General features: G+C 39.6%; 1 protein-coding gene across 2 annotated transcripts; it reads right to left on the bottom strand.

Moving 5' to 3' along the window:
- Positions 1-4,117: 4,117 nt before the first annotated feature.
- LOC133918794 (protein phosphatase 2C and cyclic nucleotide-binding/kinase domain-containing protein) lies at positions 4,118-12,164 on the bottom strand. Of its 2 annotated transcripts, none has more exons than XM_062362865.1 (15): positions 11,874-12,164; positions 10,074-11,377; positions 9,547-9,678; positions 9,220-9,444; positions 8,996-9,121; positions 8,510-8,572; positions 7,985-8,100; positions 7,143-7,374; positions 6,713-7,023; positions 6,547-6,625; positions 6,379-6,445; positions 5,987-6,264; positions 5,701-5,888; positions 4,941-5,097; positions 4,118-4,835 (listed from the first exon to the last, which is right to left on the bottom strand). In XM_062362865.1, exons 2-15 carry the CDS (start codon positions 11,136-11,138, stop codon positions 4,590-4,592), a joined length of 3,285 nt encoding a protein of 1,094 aa, XP_062218849.1. In that variant the 5' UTR covers positions 11,139-11,377; positions 11,874-12,164; the 3' UTR covers positions 4,118-4,589. The 2 variants fall into 2 exon arrangements, with proteins under 2 accessions (XP_062218849.1, XP_062218850.1); XM_062362866.1 differs by having other exon boundaries at positions 7,985-8,067; positions 11,874-12,163.
- Positions 12,165-23,089: the final 10,925 nt, after the last annotated feature.

Genomic DNA, 23,089 nt, shown 5'->3' with positions numbered 1-23,089 from the left:
GCAAGTGTTGTTAAAGTCCAAATGAGAAATTGGACAATTGCTAACCCCACTCACCATTTTATTACCTTGCTCGGAGTAGTATGTTGGTGAGGCAGTTTGTGCGGCAAGACCACTTTGGCCGATGGAGGAAATCATTTGAGGCTCTTCATGATGTGTTAATGAAGTTGAGCAATCCTCAAATGATGCCTCCAAAAGAAGTTCTTCTTCATCACATTTGGACTTGTCATATCTTTCTTTGGGAGCAGTCCAAATGAGATGAGCGTCCTCAAGCGACATGAACAATTCAACAACATCTATGCTCATAGCATCAAATAAGATATTAGTAGCTTGAGCATTAAGATGTATGCATTTCTCGTCCTCTTTGGGTGTTAGTAAGGTGTAACTAGGAGGTGAAATAATTACATATACAACTCACTCTATTTAAGAACCCATAACCCTAAAGATATTAAGCATGTGAGTATTTCACTAGAAGTAATTAGAACCATCTAATAGGAGTGGCTCTATGTGCACTAATCCGCTAGTTGACATCTTTACTCTCTAGACAGTAAAGCCTGAAAAGAAAGACTTGGCTCTGATAATTGAAAGGACAATGATGTCGCCTAGAAGGGGGTAAATAGGCATTTTTACAAAAATTCATCTCATTTTACTGTTGACCTAAACTTGTAGCAAAAAATAAATTAATGGATTTTTCACAAGTAAAAAACCTAAATATGCTAGGCTCAACTAGGGCACAACCACCCTAAATAAGTGTGAAAGTTACAATCCTAAGGTGACAAAAATTATTCAATTCTAGCAAAAGATATGCAAGAAAACTCTAATTGAAAAAACCCTGAAAACATTGTTCACCGGAGTATCTGGGTTCAGAGTGTTTGCAATGGATTATATAGAATCCAGAGTATCTGGGTTCAATCTGGAACCTTCGGGTTCAACAAGGAATTAGCTTAAAATTGAAATTAAAGAACGGCTAAAGAGTTCAAGCTCAAACCAAATGAAGTCGTATGTTCCAAGTGATGATTCCACGAAGAAACTGCAATCAATTTCACACGAACAAGTAGATCGAGCAATATGCATAAATATTGAGCAAGAACACAAGCAAAACAAACCGAAGTGGAGATACAAAGATTTATTTCCGGAAGTTCGGATTCAACATCGTGAATCCTACGTCTCCGTTGAGGAAGCTCCAAGGAGCTGGGTGTCTTTCAACTGCATTCCTCGATCCACTAGCTTGATCTCTTTCCTTATGGAGGTGAGATAGACCTTCACAAAAATTTCCTGCGGCTCACCATAAGCACAGGAGCTCGTCGACGACGCCTAGCCGACTATGAGGCTTCATCTCCAAGAGTAACAAATATTTCATGGACTTCTTGCCGATGAACTCAAGTGCTCAAGAATAGAGTTTAGCTCACTTGCACTCAATCTTTCAATCTCTCAACCCAACTCACTTTTCTTCTCAAATCACGCACTAGATCGAGGTGAGAGAGAGTTCTTTTGGCTCTAAAAAGTGTTCTCTTTCATGCTCCAGCTACTGCACAAAGGAGGAGGCTAAGGGGGTATTTATACCCAACCCCCCAAAACTAGCCGTTACAGCATTTTTTTTTTGCTGACACGGAGTATTTGGGTCAATCCAGAGTATCCGAGTTAACACAGCAGACTCTCTGAAAAACGGCGATAACTTTTGATCCCAAAGTCTGATTTTGACAATTTTGGACTCAAACATATTGGATCAAACTATGAACACTCTGAAACCCAATTCGGATACTTCCATACTTTCCGCACCAGGCTCCTAAAGCTAACTCTCACTTTGGGTTGGTTAGGAAACTCTTGAGCATTGAGACACGATAATTAGCTCTACGTTGCATCCATATTAATAGTACGGCATACATATACTCAATTTCAAGATAAAACTCATTTGAACCAATTTGAGCCTTTGACTACTTTCAAGTACCGCTTCTTTCATTCAAACTTTAAGGGTTGCCAACTTCCATATATTCTTCACTCTATCTCTTATTGATTCTTCATATGATTAATGCAAATCACTCATAACTTTTCATGGCCTCACACGATCCATTAGCGCAAAGCCTTCACTTGCTCTTCACCACCATCTTAGTCCTTCGGTGTCAAGCCATTTGCTTGCCCTTCACCACCGGATGGTCCATCACAACCAAGTCTTGCCACAGAAAACCACTTTGTATTCGACATATTCCAGGATTTCACTTTATCACATATGGAGTCCACTCTTGTTCTTCACTCATGGCATATATGATTTCAATTCAACTTATGTCTTCTTATAGATCTTAACCCCAACTCACTCTCAAGTACAAAGCACATAGGTTAGTCCATAAAACTTAATTGACAATTTTGTACCTTTAGTTACTTGATCTCCACAAGTAACTTAGTCTTCATGCTTCAAGCTTTTCTTCTTTGAGATTTTTCTTTTTCTCATGAGCATCACTAAGATCTCAATGACTTTGATACAATTCTTTGAACTCATAGCACTTTTTAATGAATTCATGCTTCATTACTTATGCATCTCCTATAAAATAACGTAATAACAATTCTCAACATAATTATTAGCCCACAGATATTGTCATTAACTTACCCGAGCATCACTTAGAGCTCATTCATCTTGATGCATATCCCTTCTTCATGCGTCACCTATGGAACAACCTACTAACAATTCTTACCACTATTGTTAGTCCATAGGTATTGTAATTAATTACCAAAACCACATATAAGGGCTAGATACACTTTCACTTACGTTTGCCAATTTTTCAATACATGATCTCACAAAGAGTCTATATTTACCACAAGAATTATTGGTCTTCCTACCGACTAGTATTTTATTTTTTTAAGGAGAAACAGCAAGAAAGGGTCTTAAAAAAGAACTAAGTTTATGTACATGGGTTTAGAAGGACACGAGCTCAACAAATTATCCAAAACCTTCTTACCAGGAACTAAATAAAGGAATATACAACTTCTTTTTTTAGTACTACAGAAAGGGTCATCCCTACCCCCTCCCCCTCAGTGTCGGTACAATAATAACCGGCGGTGATAATATATCACTGCCAGTTCGTAAGCTCCAGACAGATATAAAAAGCTAAACAAGTAAGAACCAGCAGTGATATTAACCAACAATGATAATATTTATTATTGATGGTTCTTAAAAATACGTGTCTTTAATAACCGGTAGTGATGATATATATTCTGACTGATTCGTATTACAAACTGGTAGTGATCATATTTCTCATTGCCGATTCATAATCCAAACCGACGAAGCAATAATTGACAAAGACGGACCGACAGTGTTAATTATTATCAAACTGATAGTAATAATTCTAATTCTTCTATGAATACAGCCCGCCTCCCTCAGCTGCCCCCATCTTATTTCCTTCTAATCTCCTGAAGCTGCTCTCGAAGGGTAGTGGCGGTCGAAATGGAGCGGTGATCACCGTCTCCACTACGGCCGCCTCTACTCCTTGTGCCCAGCTTCAACACCCTCCGAGCCATAGCCACCTCGCGTCCGCTGAGGCCACCATCCGCCGAGTCTACCTTCGTTGAGCCCGTCATTGCCCAACGCGTAGCCCGCACCCTCCCCATCTCCTCTCCCCGTTTCTATTGTGCACGCGAATGTTGTGGGAAGATGATTGTGGTAATAGATAGATCTAAATGGATGGCAAAAACACATAAATATGTTGAAAATGAACAGTGTTTTACTATCCAGTGAAGCTTACTATTGTCACTGCGAATGTAGATAAATGGCAGAAAATACATTTTCTCTTAAAGATGATTGTGTTTTCACCATTCATTTAGATATATTGTTGTCACTCGATTCCACAAGATGTGAAATAGATATTTCGCCATATAAAATACTCTACCTTCAACATTTTGGTATAAGATCTTCATCTAAGTTTGAGGTTAAACTTAAGCGGATCCCCATGCTAAATAGTTCATGGTAAAATATTTTTCATGTGGATAGATTATCACTACCGGTTCTAACCTTATGATCGTTCGATTATCATTATCGATTCAAGGTTAAAACTGGCAGTAATACATACTATCACTATGATAATAACATTTTCTGTATTTGCTCTACAGATAACCATGGCAAACTCTAATATGAGGCCAAGGCGCCAACACGCCACAGAAGGTTGAGCAGTTAAAAGATCTTGGTTCAAACAGTACAATTCCCTAAAAAAAATATACAACAATGATATCCATAAATGACAGTCGCAAGATCACCTCAACAGGTCAAGCCATGAACTCAGGCAAGATAATAGATGAAGCAGCCTTTTCCTCTTGCTGCTGACACCTTTTTTTTTTCTGAGGGCACTGCTGTCAGAGCACCTAAGCACCTAATTAACACCATTTTAGCATTTTCACATTTTGATAGCATTCATCATATGGTTCCAAGCTGATCTATGATCATCCAAGGAATCTTCAGTATGTACAACTCGTCATTTCGACCGAACTTAACTAGATTTAGTCACCTGTATACCTTCTCTCACTTGATATGAGAATGCCCGGTGAAAAACTAAAGAAACTTTTCCTCAACCAGCGCAGTCCTTCTGACACTCATGCAACTACTGAGATTACCAATCTTGGATCCACTCTGGAGCAGTAAGATCATCTGGATCTTCACTCGGCATGGAAGGAGATGCGGTTGAGTCCTCCTTAAGACTTTCTATATAGCTGTTGATGCGATCAGTGATTTCTTTAGGTACCGTATGAGTTCCGCCTGCTATTCGTTCCCAGTCAATGCCATCAAACCAGGGGTGCTTTTTCACAGCTTCAGCACCCCTGGTTCCGAGGCGCGCATTTTCATCTACCACAAGTAGCTGTCCAAATGATATAAATTAAAATAAGTAGTGCTGTCGTAGGTAGTTCAAATAAGCTGAAAACAAATGGACAGGTGAAATGCAATCGTCGGGATGGGATACAACCTTGGTTATAAGGTCAACAACTTCCACGCTGAATGTCGATGGCATAACAAGGTGCCCTTTGGCAATTTTTGCAAAAGGTTCCAGCTCGCTCTCCCTCCAGGAGCCAAATGGCATGTCTGATTGCAGCATGAAATAGATCAACACTCCAAGTGCCCACCTGATCATACAAAATCAAATTACCCAGTCTTAGTTTCAACTCAAGTATTCTGTGTCGAAAAAATCACACTAAAATTACTGTACTCTCAGCTCAAAGTTCATCATTATTATTTCTGGGTGCATATCTCTCCATTTAAGTTTGTTGAGACAGAGGTATCCCCTACCACTGCAGTTTGAATATTTCAATCTGTTCTGACAATGTCAGTAGATGAAATTGCAAGATTGGCATCTGCAGCTGGTAAAAAATAATGCTGTGCGTGCTTAGAGCTACCACACAGTCACTGTATGGAAAGGTCACTTAAACAAAACAGTATTTTCAAAATATGCATGTGCACCTGGTAGGAAATGTCATGCGTTGCTTACAATTACCACACAATCAATATATAAAGTTCAATGGAAAAAATAAGCATTTTCAAGATTTGCGTATGCAGGGTAGCAAATGCCACGCAAAGCATTGAAATCACTACAGTCACATTAGATGATTAGAAAAGTTAGTGGGAAGAAAACGTATTGCCATAACTTCACCATGAATAAGAATTCATGACACATACGTGATATATTGATATGGAATGCTTATACAAGAAAGGGATCAATAACCACTTACCAGTCAGCAGCGAATCCATGGCCCCTACCAAGAACTATCTCTGGTGCCAGAGAATCAGCGATCCCACATATTGTGTATGTCCTTTCACCTTCCAACTTCTTTCCAAACCTAAAATCCACCAGCTGCAGATGTCCTGATCGGTCAAGCATAAGAATGTCTGCCGAAACACCTCTATAAAGAATGGACTTCTGAAAATGCATAAATATGTATTAGCATATAAAAGAGAAGCATCATAATACATATTGCGGATTAATTCATTAAAGGAAACTTCATATATAAAGTTCACCTGATGAAGCTTTTCTAGAGCAACAACAACTGAGGCTGCAAAGAATTGTGCAGATGACTCATTTAGTGGTGTATGAAGTATTGAAGCCAGTGAGCAACAGAGGCAACAATTCAGCAATATTCCAAGGTATGATTGATCAGCACAAGTACATAACACTTCTGGCACACAAGTTGATTGGCTCAAGCTTTTCATGAGGTCCTTTTCGTCAAACACTTGCACTTCCTTATGAAGATCTTTTACTCTCTTGATGTAAAACCTTTTTAAACTTCTGATCTTGTCTGGTCCGTGATAAGAACAGGAAAAAAAAGCAAAGCGTATTATTAATTAAAGATCAACCAGGGAAATGATTTATCCAGTAATAAAGATCAATCAAGCAGAATCTATTATCCTACCGGAACCTCTAATTTGGACAAGACCAATCTCGCTGCAATCAGCAGCATATATGCACATTTTCCATTCCTGAGAAACATATATGAAACCACGTATCAGCATAAAAAAAATCTCAAACGAGATCTCCTAAAACATGCTAGAGAAGAGGAAAGTAGTACTAACCCCCCTACCAAATCAGATAGCTGCAGCCTCCTAAAGGGAAAATCATCATCTGCATAATGCTCCTTAGTGACCAGAGATTCTTTAATCCTGCATAGAGGCCGTAATAGGATAAGTTTTAACAATTGAGAAACATTTTGTGGGATAACTACATAAAAGATATTTCAGATACATTACTTGCAATCAGCTTGTGAAAGTTTAGGCAAAGGCCCAACAATTGAATTGAATTTCTCCTTCGCAATAGTAGAACAAGTCACATCACCCACTGAGATAGCAGTGAAAGAAATAGTCTCACCAATGAGAGCCCACTCTCCAAAGTGTCCTCCCTCATCTATCTCAACCACATAATTACCATTTTCCTGACTCCTTTGAATCTGCTTCGTTTCAGAACTAATGAGATCCCAAGAATCTGAATTCATCTGATCTTCAGCCAATATAAGTCTCACATGACCTCTTTGAATGATATATAGGGAAGAGACCTCATCATTCTGAAAATGGAACACAAGAATGAAAATTTGTTACTTACATGCTAATAACCAAACAAAAGTGCACATGCTTGAAAATGATCACTCTTTATCTTAAGCATTTACTTTTTCACTACAAGTACCTTGTCTACTATTATTTGCCCATCTGCAAAAGATAGTTCAACAAGCGACTCAGCAAGTTGACTTAGTTGAAGCACTGTAAATCTGGTAAACAGTTCTACTGATCGGAGCAACTTCAATGATGGTATGTTTGAAAACTCTGACATCAGAATTGCCCGGAAATCCTCCCTCTTTAGGGCCCATAATGTTCCACTAGTCACGGCACGAACTGAAGCCTGAAGTGGCTTATTGTGCCTGTTTACGCCAAGAATAAATGATGACTAGATGAAGCAAATAGTGAGTGCAGCCTGTTTAGCCATCTGAACTTAATCAATTTATTCCACCATATCAAGTCATGGCATGGTAGGTTTCAGAATTCAGATTCCAAACAAACAATAATATGCTCTCTTTCACAAGGGTAGTTTGTAATATTTACACACTATAAATTTTGTAAACTCCAGAGGGACACATACAATTATTCCCCAAATTTCTACAAAGGCTATTGGCTCTTGAAAAGAATTTGAGTGATTAATTGATTAATATCTATTTCTGGATTTTTAGTGGTTAATTATTTCAGGATTATTCCCCAAATTTCTACAAAGGCTATTGACCTCCTCACGTAAGTGTTTTTTTGGGTAAACAGTAGTGAACAGCACTATATTGATCTCCCTAGATATCTGCACCTAATCTTCTTTATATACTCTTGCCAATAAGAATGTATGTAATTCTGTTGTATAGGGCCACTATTATTTGTATTGATTAACTGCACTTCATGGGGATCTTCACTGCTGTTTATTCTTAAAAAGACTGCTGCATTGATCATACTGATATAATATAAATAAGCATATATGAATATATATCTCACATCAGTGCTAGCTCCCCAAAGGAAGATAGTTTATCAGCTGTATACCGATGCAGAACCTTGGTCATTTCCTTTCCGTCTTCTTCCTGTTCCATGCAAATCAGCTTAATCTCCGAGAACTATGGAATAGAGATTAATATTATCAACTAATTGACTTTGTTGAAACACATGATCAGAATAAAGTCAGCATGTATTCAGCGTAAGGGACGTATACTGAGAAAATTAGGCAGTGACCAAGGCTCTGCGTATTACCTTGGCATGCCATTTTGCCCATCAACATCAGACAAGAAACTATACATGAGGAATTCCTACATGCATTTTGACCAGTAAGATGTTGTCTTTTTGGATTATGAATAAGGTGTTGCTTATCTTTGACAAAAATCTTTGCAGTCAACTTGGTCTGAACACGAACTGGTGATTCATCTGTATGGATCCCTAATTCCTAACTAAGACTGAGTTCTACAGTGCAAAATCTCGCAATCTGAAATCAAATTTACACTTGGAATATATTAGATTTGAAATGTATACCTGAATGGCCAGAACTTCATACTCACCGCTACCAACTACATAGAAGCAGTCACCTTCACCGCCCTGCAAAGCACAATATAACTCATTTCTCACCGGTAGTATAGGTAGTATATGTGAGTAGTATGGTAGTATTAGGGTTATTTTGGGGAGAAAAATATGTAGCATGAAAGTAATTAAATACAGTTATATGTCTCTAAATAAAGTAATATTTCGTTGCCGTTTTAACATTTTAATCTGCATTCAGCATGAGAGTTCATTTGCTACCTATTGGCTAGGGTTAGCGATCCAACGTTTGCGACGTCGATTTTTCTATTAGTAAAAGCATGATGGGTAATTTTAACAAAATTGCCACAATTATCAAAATATCCAATTACGTGGATCGTCGGATTAGATTTATACTACCTCCTACCTTTAGTAGTATGGACCACCGTAAAAGAGCTCAACATGTAATTGTACTTGAGATAACAAACTCTGAAAGGTAATAACCTGCTGCACTACTATATCCCCAGGCTTCACATCAACTCGTTGCATACAATCAAGTAGAACATGACATTGCGTGTCAGTAAGCTTTCTGAAGAGGAAATGGTCATGTAGTACCCTCTCAATATGCGCCTTCATATCACGTTGTTTTGATGTTTGTCAGTAATAGGACATCATGCAACTTCTTAAGTAAAGAGAGCATTCATAGTGACGAAATCGGTAGATCTTACTTGCTCTTCCCATGTCTTCCGATGCGATGGAGATGGAGGGACCCATAATTGACCATTTTCCAGAGAACTTTCTAGAGCCCTCAATCGTGCTCGTGATAAGTCATGCCTGGAACGCTGATTGTTGGTGTTGGAACTTACTATTAATGGTGATTCGGAGCCTGCCAGTCCTACTACTTGCTGTGAAGGTTGTAAAGACACTTTCGTAACAGTGTGGGTAGATTCCATCTAGTAAAACGGCGATGGTAAAAATGTGAGGTTTCTTCAGGGAATTCAATGAAACAATTGGTGCAAAAGTAATGCAAAGAAACTACAAAGATAAATTCGTACATCATTTAACCCGTTAATATGCACCACTATGATTGTAATGTCATCCGTACGAGTTTCATATTGTAGCCAAAGACGATAAGACTCCGCAACAATTTCTGCACATGCATCACGAGGATCCTTGTATTTAGAAATCTGCAAATCCACCACCATAGTTGAAACTTTAGTCCACATATAATTAAACACTTAATTTTTTGAGGGAAAACATTTAAATGTTTAATTCAAACAAACAAGAAGATACTTTTTTTAGGGAAAACAAGATACTTCATTGGGACTCCTAAAACGAGGGATTTGACCAATTCCATAGACAACTAAACAGACATTAGGGGACAATCAACATATTTCCTTGATGGTGAGTGGCAGTGGCTGACTGCACGCTAGCAACTTTAATAATTAAATAGGAAGGATTACATATCTACTGCATCTATACAACTGCAGGGAATTACTTGGGATTCAGAGTGTCCTGAATGGTTAAAATTGTGAATTATGCAAACAATAAAAAAGATTTGCATATGGTAGATATAATTTACCATGTCAACAACTGTTTGACTGGAAAGGAACTCAAAAACCCCATCACTAGCAAGAACAAGAAATGGATGGCTGGAATTGAGATCCAGGACAAAAATCTCGGGATCTGCAATGACACCAATTGACTCGGCAACAGAATCTCCAATGCTGCGTGTAAAAGCAGTTCCTGGATACATGCCATTTTGCACCCATAACCTTGGAGGATCGCCATCATCACTTTCCTCAGTGCCCCAACACTGCACATCTGAGTTCTTTAGCCCCTCTATTTGATCCAAAGTCAGAACCCTAGCACCACATTCCTTGACCCTTTCAAGCTCATCAGACCGGTAAGGAGTTTGATCTATAGAGAGGTCAACAGCAACAATATCATCCCCTCGTTTTTCGGCAATAACGGCACGTGAATCACCAGTATTTGCAATGTACATAGTTTTACCCCTGACCAATATAGTGATTGCAGTAGTACCACTCATGGAATCATCCAAGTTGTCCGCATGCAACTGTGAGTTTGTTGCCACAAAGGCAGAATGAAGAGCCAGCACAGCATCTGTACGAAACCGGCTATCTCTGAGCAGGTTCTCGCATAATCTTCGCTTCACAAATTGTGAACACTGAGCTCCATATTCTCCATGGCCATCAAATACACCAAAGAAGTGGTCATCAGGACTTGTGCCAAACGGGGTATGTATGCAGAAGCTATCTTGGTTGGGCTTGTCAAGTGATTCTGGGTAGTAACCTCTTTGAGACAAGTAGGAGTATCTCAGGTCATAGTTACCCAAAGGGACTCGTACTTTGCGCGAACTATCTGGAGGAAGAAACTGTGATGAGACCCTTGATAGTCGGTTGATGCCGACATTAGACTCCCTCGTAATGTTCATTTGGTTCAATGCATCATCATCTTCCCCTAGGTCATCTGAAGAAGCATCTGAATCACTGGAATCTGCCTTTCCCCTCCCCCGGCTCGACTTTCCCCTTGATTCTCTTGGGGAGTCAGATGTTTGCCCAAGGCACCCATTGGAGCACAGACAGCCCTTCAGTTGTGAACAGCACTTAGAAGATGAGCAGCCCATTAGTCAGATGTAAAACCAGCTTGGTATGATCAAAATACCACGAGCAACATGAACAATAAAAAGCCTCCACCTGAACAATGAACTGTCTAAGGGCATGGACCAACAACACCAAATTGAGGATGAACTCAGTATATAAAGAATCCGATGAACTTAGACAGCCATTCACCACTCTATGAAGGCTCTTTGATAATTTCACAATCAAAATGGTTGAATTTGACAGGAATTCGTCCAATGCTCACCTGAAATAAAACAAACTGCAATTCATTAGCGGCAGGTAAACAATAACTGGACAAACTCCTTCAGAAAATAAATTACTGGGCAAACGAACTGTCATGAATATGAATGCTACACCAAAGGAAAAAGATGATCATTGTTTCACCCACAACACTAAAAACATTTTTCATATAGTTCTGACAAATGGACACTGTACTTTCCAAAAAGTGGGAAAATACTGTAGTAACAAGCAGAATCCCCTTGCCTCAATGGTCCAATACCAAACAGAGTAAAGAAGCACAGTATTCACTTTTGTCAGAGATCTTTGCATAGCTGTTTGTCAGTGTCGAACAATCGCTAGTAAAAAGAAGACGAACAAGAAGTGAATGTGCAACCGCCAAGACGCTGACGTGTAAATTTAAATGGAACATCCAACACTCCAAAGAATTCAGCACCTCGAGTTCAAGAACTGCAAGAAAGAAAGAAAGAAGAATAAAGGAGGGTAGCAGCCCTGTAGCTTACAGCTGCAAAGATCGCCGTCGCTAAAAGAGGAGAACTCCGGCAGCGTATCAGCCTGCAGGTGCAGCCTTCGGAGGAAAACAAGAGAGGGAGAAAAGGGAGAATCTGTGAGGTGGGTACAGGAAGCAAGGAAGGCACACCGCTGCAGGAGAGAGACAGAGAGAAACGGCGAGAGAGGAGTGGGTGGTGAGTAGACTAGAGTAGGCCGCTAGCCAGTGGGAGGAAGGAAGGCTACAGGGTGGGACCGTGGGAGGAAGGAATCGGTGATGGGCGTTAATGCAGGGGAAGGAAGCGAAGCAAGCAACAGGGCCAAAGCGATGCAAGCGTGGTGATGGCAACCCCACGCGAGTCTTGTGCATGGGCCATTGGGGCGGGTCGTGCCTATCAAAACGGATAGGATACCAATAAAAATAGAACGTCTATTTTTCATATCGCTATCTATATTTTAATATAAATATAAATACAAATTTAAATATTCTTAATATGAATATGAATCAAATTATTCAAATATAAATCTGCATTCTAATACGTATTAAATTCAGTTATACTTAAATATACTATAGCTTTAACAATTAATTATAAAATAATAAATTTATTTAACACGAGCATGATAGTAATTCAACATTATAAATTTTATTTTTAGTGGATTGATATTCTACCTTAAGTCAAAGAGCCCCTTTTAATGCAATATCATAATTTTAGATGATTTTAGATCATTAGATAGGAGATAAAAGGATCAGATTTATCGTAACAGTATATGTGGTACAATACCAAATAATAGTTAGGATCTAATAATTAAGTAAGAGAGCCAGATAAAAGAATAGAACTTTATGCTACTCATGTTTATATTCATAAAAATATTACTACATATTCAGATATATATAATATTCATATCTATATCCATTTCTGTGAAAACGGTTTCACATCTATCCATATTCATATAAAAGAGAATTCGAATATATCCCTATTCGTATCCGCCTATCAATTTTCTTATCATATTTACGTTTAATTGAATACGAATATCGAATAATACGGATATTTGCTATCTAATTTTCACCCAATGGATTTTTTTTTCATTGCCCCGTCTTAAGCTAAAATGGTTAAGGCCAGAAACATGAGATTTTTTCATAAATTCTATGGGAATTGAACTGACTTTTATGAAATTCTTGGGTTCCAAATGGAACCATAATTTGCAAGGAGTTCGACGAGGATGGCAAGAAACACGTGAGACATTGAAAAGCATGGGCTTGCCAAAATTTGGATAACATTATCCGTAACGAAAAGGGATCCTAATTTCAGTGACATTGGTTTGATCATACAGCAAGGGGAGCTAAGCCGTCCAGACAGCGCCAGAAAGCCTATGGCATCGCAAAAAGAGGGATAGGCTAACGGGTTGATTGGTTGACTATACGAGTAGATTTTTATTATAAGAAATTAAGTTGAGATGTGTTTTATTTATCTGTGATGAGTGGTTGATATTGGTATTTATTTGGTTTGGTGATTTTCGATTTTATATGAGCTTGATGTGATTTGAATTGATTTGGAATTTTATTTGAGTATATTGATTATGGACTAATTGGAATTGGAGTTGGAGATATGTGTTTGCTTGTCTTATAGTATGCAGATGATAGATGCAATTTGGTGGTTAACGGTGAAATGATCAAAGCCAAGTAGAGTGCTTGGCATCGGATGATAAGGAGGCCGAGCGTAACAAGGATGATCCTAGCTCAATACATAGAGATCAAGCAAAGCATGAAAGACAGATGGACACGACGTGTTGACAAAGTTAAGCGAAAGGGATGTCGGTGCAAGTGACAAGGCGACCCAAGGAATCGAGAGCAGGAGACACTTGCAGGCGGTCAGCATCACAAGACGGAGTACACGCATCGACATCAGAACGCTTTCTTAAGGTGTAAGGAAGTGGGGAGTCACGCTTTGAGAAGCGTGCTAAAGTTTCACGATTTAGCCTCAAAATCGTGGGATGACTAGAGGAGTATGTGGCACCATCGCGAAGCTTGCGTCGAGGCGGAGCTAAGTCATGAAGGCGTCATAGCCGTCTGATGAATCGAGAAGAAAATGGACCGAAATATCGTCAGTGTTAGGTAGGAGTGTACTATAATAGAGGGGTATTTTGGAAAAAAGCTCTGAAATTTAGAGATCAAGTTTACTAGGCTTATAAATAGAGGGGTAATGCATATGAGAGCATTGTGCAAGGGTTTTAGAGGAGAAAAAGAAGGGTGTTTAGCCTATATATTAGGTGAGAGCTTTATGAGAAAACATCTTTGTAATCTATATAAAATAGGACTGATCTCTGCTACAATAAAATTTATTTTTCTTCATATTATTGTGCTCACCTCCTTCTAGTTTCTCTCTATTAGTTTTCTTGCAAGTTTGCAAGTTTTTGGTTTTTAGATTTGGTTTTCTTTTAATTTTTGGGCTGAAATTTAAGCACATTGTAAGGTTATTTTTTTTTATTATTAGAGGTATAAAATTCACATACACATGCTTACGTGATGGGGTCTTAAATTCTCTTGCCTTTAGATAATCAACTTGGAGAGTTTCGTTACTCGGTGGTCATCTTTTCTTTTTCTTGGCAAGTTGTGATCTTTCGAGTGCTAAGATACATTAATTGATCTTAAATGGAACATATGGTTCATATACCATGCGTGGAGTTGTGTCGTCTCGATTTTCTTTTGTTAAAATTTATCTTTATTTTTGCTTCCGCTTAAGTTTTGATGTGCGTTGGGTGATCCAAATAGGAGAAAGCCATCAATTTTACAAAAAATTTATTGAGGCGCTTATTCACCCCCCTCTAGGCGCATATCTCGGCCCTACAATTGGTATCAGAGCCGGTTTAATCATTTGTTGACATTTACTGGCTTTGTGATCCGTAGGCGACAATGGAGAGAAGTGAGAAGATTCCTCTTTTTGATGGTCGAGATTTTTTATACTGGAAGGTGCGCATTGAGGCTTATCTTCTAACTATGTGATTCCTGCTTCTCGCACGACTCAGATTCAAATTGAACAGTATGAGACCAACAACAAGGCCAAGAATATTTTGTTCACAAGTCTGAGTTAAAATAAGTTTCACATGATCCAGCACCTTCGTACTGCCTAAGAGATCTGGTATACTATGAGTGTCTTTCATGAAGACACTAATCATATTAAGGCTAGATACCAAAGTACATACAACCAAAAATATCAAATGTTTGTGCAAGACTCTGGAGAGTCTTTGGATGCAATGTTTGCTTGCTTTGATGGGATCATTAGCAATCTTCGATCCACTAGTATTCTACCCTATTCTGATCATGTGAAAGCGATCAAGCTTCTCTATACTCTTAATCGTAGCATATGGAAAGTGAAGATCTCAAATATTGAAGAGTCACCAAGTTATGACACATTGATTTGTGATGAACTCTTCAGTAAGCTCAAATCCATCGAGATAGCCAAGGCGGCTCGGATAGGTCTTAAAAGGCGTTGGTTTCCGCATCGAATAGTGGCAATCAAGCTAGAACTAGCTTCTCTTGTGCTAACACTTCATCGAGTTTGCTTTATCTTCTTTGGTTTCTATCACAGAAGAGCAAGTAGACACTTTGGATGATGAGGACCTTGCTCTCATTGTGAAGAAGTTCATCCGCTTCTACAATAATCACCGAGACCGGAGGAGGAGCGGTTTCCGTGCCTACTTTGAGTATGGTGATACCACCCACTTCAAGACGAACTACTATAATCTTAAGAAGAGGGAAGACCACGACCACGACCATAATAAGCACAAGATGAGGAAAAACCCTTCTTCAAGAAGAACCACGATAAAATGGCTAAGAAGGCGGACAAAGCAGCTTCTAGGGTGTTTTTGGCTGCTCTCAGTGACATCGACACCTCTTCTAGCGAGGAGGAGAGCTCGTAGAAGGAGGAGCTACCAGTGAATGATATCATTTTTTATAGCTCTTCTCATGCACTTGTGGCCAAGTTTGCAGAAACTATGAGCAGGGAGTTCGAGATGTCGGTGATGGGTGAGCTCAACTTCTTCTTTGGACTTCAAATCAAATAGTTCAAGCAAGGCACATTCGTCCACCAGGCGAAGTACACCAAGGATCTGCTGAAGAAGTTTGACATGAGCGATGCAGAGCTATTGGCGACACCGATAGCTATCTCGACCGTACTTAATCTGGTGAAGATGGTGAGGAGGTGGACCAGCGGGAGTACAGGAGTATCATCGGCTCCCTCCTGTACCTGATGGCGACAAGACCTAATACCTAATTTGTTGTATGCTTGTGTGCTCGCTTCCAGGCTTCACCAAGGACGTCTCACCGCCAAACGATCAAACACATTCTGAGGTATATCAAGCACACTCTTGAGTATGGCCTTTGATTTTCTACATCACCTTTGCTTTCTCTTTGTGACTTTTCATATACGGATTTTAATGGTTGTAGAATTGGTAGGAATAGTATCTCTGGTACTTGTTATTTTTTGGATACTTCTCTTGTGTGCTAGTCTACTCACAAGTAATCTAGAGTTGTGTAGTCTACTGCTGAACTTGAATATGTAGTTGCTGCTAGCTGTTGCTCACTGATTTTATGGATGGTTGCTACTTTGAGAGATTTTGAGTTAGATTTCAGGAGTATGCCGCTTTTGTGTGACAACATCAGTGCTATAAGCTTAGCCAATAACCCAGTTTAATACTCTAGAACCAAACACATAGACATAAAATTCCACTTCCTAAGAGACTGTAGTGAAAATGGGCCTATTAGGTCATGATTATGATTTGGTGATTAATGACAATATAGTCATTGGGACTAACATGTTTGTCAAGAATACATGTTAATAGGTCTCATGGATGCAATACATGAAGAAGCCACTGAAGCCGGGACAAAGTTTAGTAGAATTGGAAAATGTTCCAGGAGAAATGACCACACCAGATGGTCCGGTGCTCCAGGTATTTGCTCTCACTGGAGCATCTCTGTCAAAGGAGGACAGAGGCATGAAAGCCTCACCGGATAGTCCGGTGATGAAGCAAGGCAACACTGGACAATACACCAGACAATGAATAGTGTAAAGATGAAAAAGAAACAGAAGACCCTACCGGATAGTCCGATGATTGATTTGAACACAACGGAGGAATGCACCAGAGCATTATTGACACAGGGGAAATGCAGTGACCTCACAGGAAGGTCTGGTGCTCTGAAGATTTGTACATCGGAGCATATTTTCTAGAGAGGGTTGTATTGGCTCGGCTGGCTAAGGATAACGCACCGGATGGTCCAGTGATGAAGTGATGTGCACCAGATAATACACCAGAGCAATTTACATAGAGAAGATGTTGGCTCGGATGGCTAAGGTATACTCACTAAAAAGTCCGATGATGAAGGTGGAGTATACACCGGAGTATCCGGTGTTCACAGAGGCTTAAGTGCGGTTCTAACGACTAGTTTCTGATACTGTACTCACCGGATCATCCGGTGTTAGTACTACTGTTCTCATCGGATCATCCGGTGTTAACAGCTTTTTAGAAACGTTGGGTTTACGGCTAGTGCACGAGTTTGAGACTATATATACCCCTCCACTCAGCCATTTGAGTGGGATGGAGTCCAGAGAAGTTTATATACACCTGAGAAGACATACAAGCCACCAAAGTGCTTAAAGTGACCATCCAAGGCAATTAAGCACAAGATTAGTGAGTGATTAGTGCTTATAGGCCTAGAGAGTGAGTTGCTAGGTGATTGCTGCCTAGAGATAGTGGATCAATGAGTGATCCAATAGTGTACCTCTTGGTACGCCGGCACCTTGGAGTCTTGGTGACTCGCCAGCAAGCTTGTTGACTCTTCGACTTGATGTGGAGCGATGGCAAGGCGACTGTGCGGGGACGCGGAGACCCTTGCCTTGTGGCTCAAGCTTCAAAGTGATCAAGCGCGCGAGGAACCGGAAGAAAGGCTACTGGTGAGACCTTGTCTTAGTGGCTTGGTGGCTTATCCGGGTGGAGGCCTTGTCTTTGTGACTCGGTGGCTCAAAGGTTGTGACCGAATGCCGACGGGGAGCATATCCTTTGTGAAGCTCCAATGTGGACTAAGGGTGACATTCATGCCATCGATACTATGGGAAAAAAATCCTTGCGCCGCGTTTGCTCTCTCTACCTTATTTACGTTTCCGCATTTACTTACTTGCAATTTACCTTCATAGATAGGTTGCAAGCGCTTTGATCGGTAGAGTAGACACACTAGATAAACCTAGAGCAAATTTGGATAGAAATTAATATAGGTCTATCTTGTGTTGTTTTTGGAGCCAAAATAGTTTTAAGTGTCCTAATTCACCCCCTCCCTCTTAGGACACCACCGATCCCTCACAATTAGTATCAAGGCATGGTGCTCTTGATAGGCTTAAAATCCTAGAGTTGTGATGTCCAGGGTTGGGATAGATTCTCATAGTGCTCCACTTTTTGATAGCACAAATATCCCGTGTTGAAAAATTCTAATATCTTGTTATTTGCAAGCTAGAGGTTTAGATGTTTGGAGAGTCACCGAGGATGAGATGAAACCTCGCATCACCAACAAGAAGAGGCAATTAGATGCATTGGCAAAGAGTATCATTTTATCATCTATATATGTTGATGCATTCAATCGTGTTTATTCTCTCACTAATGCACATGATATTTGGAATAATCTCATTGAAATACATGAAGGCACAAAGGATATGCGCAATGAGAAATATCATGTGCTTGTTACTAAGCTTAATAGCATCAAGCAACTACTAATGAAAGTGCTAATGACATGTACTCACGTTTGAATATTCTTGTCAATGAGATCAATGGGTTAGGTTTGATGCCAATTGAAGATGATCAAGTGGTGAGAAGAATACTTCAAGCTCTTCTTCCAAAGTACAAGTTGATCATCTCCATAATCAACGACAACAATGACATCAAGAAGATGACTCCAAGTCAAGTGCCCGGCAAGATCACCGCACATGAGATGACAATGAACATGGGAGTGGAAGCTTCTTCCTCATCTGACACCAAAAACCTTACTCTCACAAGCAAGAAAGCTAAATGTAACCACATGAAGGCAAGTATGAGGAGACAAGAGTAAGAGTCAAGCTCAAGTGAAGATGATGAAGATGAAGATGAAGAGAGCTATGAAGAAGATGAGCAAAGCACCTCAAGCGATAAAAGATGGGTTCCGAAGTTGCCAAGCTTATCTCATAAGTAGAGAAGAAGATCAATGCCAAGATTGATCACCCAATCTCCATGAAGGACTTGGTTAAAACAATTGATCATATTAAGAAGATGAAGAAAAAAATCAAGAACAAGAGGGAGACAAGGGGAAGAGCCAAAACATTCGCAAGCATAGGAAGATGGGTGAGTGATGCTGAAGATTCAAGCTCAAGTGATGAGAGCATCACCATCCACTCCTCTAAGAGAAGCTCTTTCTTAAGGTCATCATCACACAAGTCATCTCGCAAGCCATCTCACAAGTGCCTTATGGCAAAAAGTATGGATAGCAATGTAAGTGATGATGAGTCCAATAAGGATTCTCCTTCCTATGATGAACTCCTTCATTTGATCAATGAACAACAAATGACCCTTAAGGAACAATCAAAAGAGATTAAGAAATTCAATGCACTTAATGATATTCATGGTACATTTGTTTCTAATTATGAACAATTATTGTGCAAATTCAATTTACTAAACAAGGAGTATGAAAAGCTTAAGGATAAATTTGAGTGCATTGAATCTCAAACTAAGGTCCCTTTGAAGCAATCTACCTCTCTTTTTAATTACAATCATAAGGTAGATGTTTTCACTTATTGTGATGATTTATATACTTTATCTAGCTCACCCTCTTGCAATGAGATTTGTGTTGAGAATGTTGTTGTAGAATAATCTAATGAACTCATTGCATAAGAGAATTATGAGCTCAAGCAAGAAGTGAAGAATCTCAAGGAGGACTTGGCAAGATTGAAGGGCAAAGGATATGTCCAACCTCCTCAAGGTAACCGTGCTTTCTTGGTGAACAAGCTTGCGGAGGGGTCAACCGTGACATACTTCAAATACCATTAAGAAGGCCACAAGTCCTTCCAATGTAATCAAGTGAAGAAAGAGACCAAGTAGAAGAAAAATATGGCAAACCTCTCCAACAAGATCTCAAACCTCTACACCAAGCCCAACTACAAAAATAAGATAAAGCGCAACCACTATAAGCTCAAGAAGAAGGAAAATGGCAAGGTGGTTGCACACATGGTTGGGAAGAAGGATAGGAGGTGGAACCAACCCATTTAGGTGCCCAAGGAAGTCATCACTAACATGAAGTGGCCCCAATCGGTTTGGGTTCAAAGAAGACTTGAAGCCCGAGGCAGCTATGGGGATTTAAAGGCTTGGCTTATAAGACGAAGTGAAGATTCAAGTAAAGAAGCCAACTGTACAAGATGAACGCATTGATGAAGATTATGATCATCACATACCTAAATCCCCGTCCAAAGGAAAAAGAGGTAAGTTTAGCTAGATTCTTGTTCATGCATTTTATTTTGCTTCTAGCTCATTTGCCTTGTTAAGGATTGCATGTGCTTGTTTCAATTTATTGCAATGTCTAGTATAGATTTTTCATATGGTAGGTTACTTGTATTTATCTCTTATCTATGAGCAACCTACATGTTTTATTAGTGGTAGGTTTCTTTTATGGCACTAGTTTTACATTTGGTATATTTTATGTGTCATGATCCAATCTATATGATAAGTCCCCATTGTTATCAATAATAAGTGCATATATCTTATAAGTATTCAACACTTGTATGCACATATTTATGGGGAGTATATCTTATAGGTTATGATTTTGAGACGAACATGTATTTCAAGTTGCATCTTTTGTAGTTTCATGGAGCAATCAATATGTCCCCGGAGGTATGCAAATCGCTTCAATTGATATATTGTCAAATCTTTGTTCATTTAAGCTAACTCCATACATAATATAGCTTAAACTTCCTATCTTAATATATTGTCTAGTTTTGCATATGCTTCTTTCTCATCATATGTATGCATATATATAGGGGGAATTTAGACTATATTATGGGAGTTTCATGAATTATGATCCATGTGCTTTTATAACTTTAAATTGGTATCATTCTTTTGTAGTGTGATTCCTACAATTGGTATCATTTTTAATTGGATCATGATTTATGAAGCTCTCTCCTATGTGCTCTAATATTTTTCCCTTTAAGTTAACATGTGCATATAGTCCTTTTTGAAAGATTGTTGACAAGGGGGAGAAATTTGACGACCAAAACAAGGAATTCAAGATGAACAATAAAGGGAGATTGTATCAAGTGCAAGATACATGAAGGTTAACAAAGAGGGAGAAGCTCTTGCTTAAGTAAAATCAAGGAAGAAAGTGGCAATGGAGAAAGGGGGAGCCACAAAGAGGGATTAAGTGGTAAGAACATGCATCCAAACAATGTGGTAAGATTTTGTGCTCATTTATGATCTTTACATTTAAAATCATTTGTTATTTGCCACTTGCTTTGGTTGTGTTGTCATCAATCACCAAAAAGGGGGGAGATCGTAGAAAAAATGGCTCTATTAGGCCATGATTGTGATTTTGATGATTAATGATAACATAATCATTGGGACTAACATGTTTGTCAAGAATATATGTTAATAGGTCTCATGGATGCAATACATGAAGAAGCCACCGAAGCTGGAACAAAGTTTGGTTAAATTGGAAAAGGTCCTGGTATTTGTACTCACCAGAGCATCTCTGTCAAAGGGGAACAGAGGCATGAAAGCCTCACCGGATCGTTTGGTGATGAAGCAAGGAAACACCGGACAATACACCGAACAATGAACAGTGCAAATATGAAAAAGAAGCAGAAGACCCCATCGGATAGTCCGGTGATTGATTTGAACAGACCGAAGGAATGCACCGGAGCATTGTTGACAAAGGGGAGAATGCAGTGACCTCACCAGAAGGTCCGAAGCTCTGAAGATTTGTACACCGGAGCATATTTTCCAGAGAGGGTTGCATTGGCTTAGCTGGCTGAGGATAACGCACAGGATGGTCCGGTGATGAAGTGATGTGCACCGGAGAATATACCAGAGCAATTTATATAGAGAAGATGTTGGCTCGGATGGCTAAGGTATACTCACTGGAAAGTCCAGTAATGAAGGTGGAGTATACACCGGAATATCTCTCCACTCAGGCATTTGAGTGGGATGGAGTCCAGAGAAGTTCATATACACCTGAGAAGACATCCAAGCCACCAAAGTGCTTAAAGTGATCATCCAAGGTAATTAAGCACAAGATTAGTGAGTGATTAGTGTTTATAGGCCTAGAGAGTAAGTTGCTAGGTGATTGCTGCCTAGAGAGTAGATCAATGAGTGATCCAACAGTGTACCTCTTGGTACGCCGACACCTTGGAGTCTTGATGACTCACCGGTAAACTTGTTGACCCTCCGACTTGGTGTGGAGCGACGGCAAGGCGATTGTGAGGAGATGCGAAGACCCTTGACTTTGTGGCTCAAGCTCCAAAGTGATCACGGCAGCGAGGAACCAGAAGAGAGGCTAGTGGTGAGACCTTACCTTGGTGGCTTAGTGGCTCATCCAGGTGGAGACCTTGTATTTGTGACTCGGTGGCTCAAAGGCTGTGACCGGGTGCTGACCAGGAGCATATCCTTTGTGGAGCTCCAACGTGGATTAGGGGTGGCATTCATGCCATCGATACCACAGGAAAAAATCATTATGCCGAGTTTGCTCTCTCTACCTTATTTACGTTTCCGCATTTACTTACTTGCAATTTACCTTCGTAGATAGGTTGCAAGCGCTTTGATCGGTAGAGTAGACACACTAGATAAACCTAGAGCACATTTAGATAAAAATTGATATAGATTTATCATGTGTTGTTTTTGGAACTAAAATAGTTTTAAGTGTCCTAATTCACCCCCCTCTTAGGACGTCACCGATCCCTCACATAGACCATAATGAGAAGGGTAACATTGTGTTGAGCTACATAGATACCCAACACTAGCTAGCCGATATCTTTATCAAGCCTTTAGATACAACATGGGTTGCCTTTCTAAGGGGAGAGCTTAGTGTGTGCCATCCCTATGACATTGTGTGAGGGGGAGTTGTCTTTGTACATACTCTATCTTACTTTTACTGCATTTGCATTGCATAACATTTTATAAGATAATCATGTTAGCAAGCTTCACTTATATGTTATTTGCACTTTCTTGTACT

The sequence above is a fragment of the Phragmites australis genome, chromosome 5, assembly GCF_958298935.1.
Source record: "Phragmites australis chromosome 5, lpPhrAust1.1, whole genome shotgun sequence".
Taxonomy (NCBI): domain Eukaryota; kingdom Viridiplantae; phylum Streptophyta; class Magnoliopsida; order Poales; family Poaceae; genus Phragmites; species Phragmites australis.
This window is presented reverse-complemented; position numbering and strand designations above follow the sequence as displayed.

Excerpts from the sequence above, each read along its gene's own strand:
- LOC133918794 (XM_062362865.1), bottom strand. The coding sequence starts at position 11,138 with ATGGGCTGCTCATCTTCTAAGTGCTGTTCACAACTGAAGGGCTGTCTG. Across the intron at positions 5,889-5,986 it reads CTCTAGAAAAGCTTCATCAG|AAGTCCATTCTTTATAGAGG; the intron begins GTGAACTTTATA and ends ATGCATTTTCAG. Across the intron at positions 4,836-4,940 it reads TTGTTGACCTTATAACCAAG|CTACTTGTGGTAGATGAAAA; the intron begins GTTGTATCCCAT and ends TCATTTGGACAG.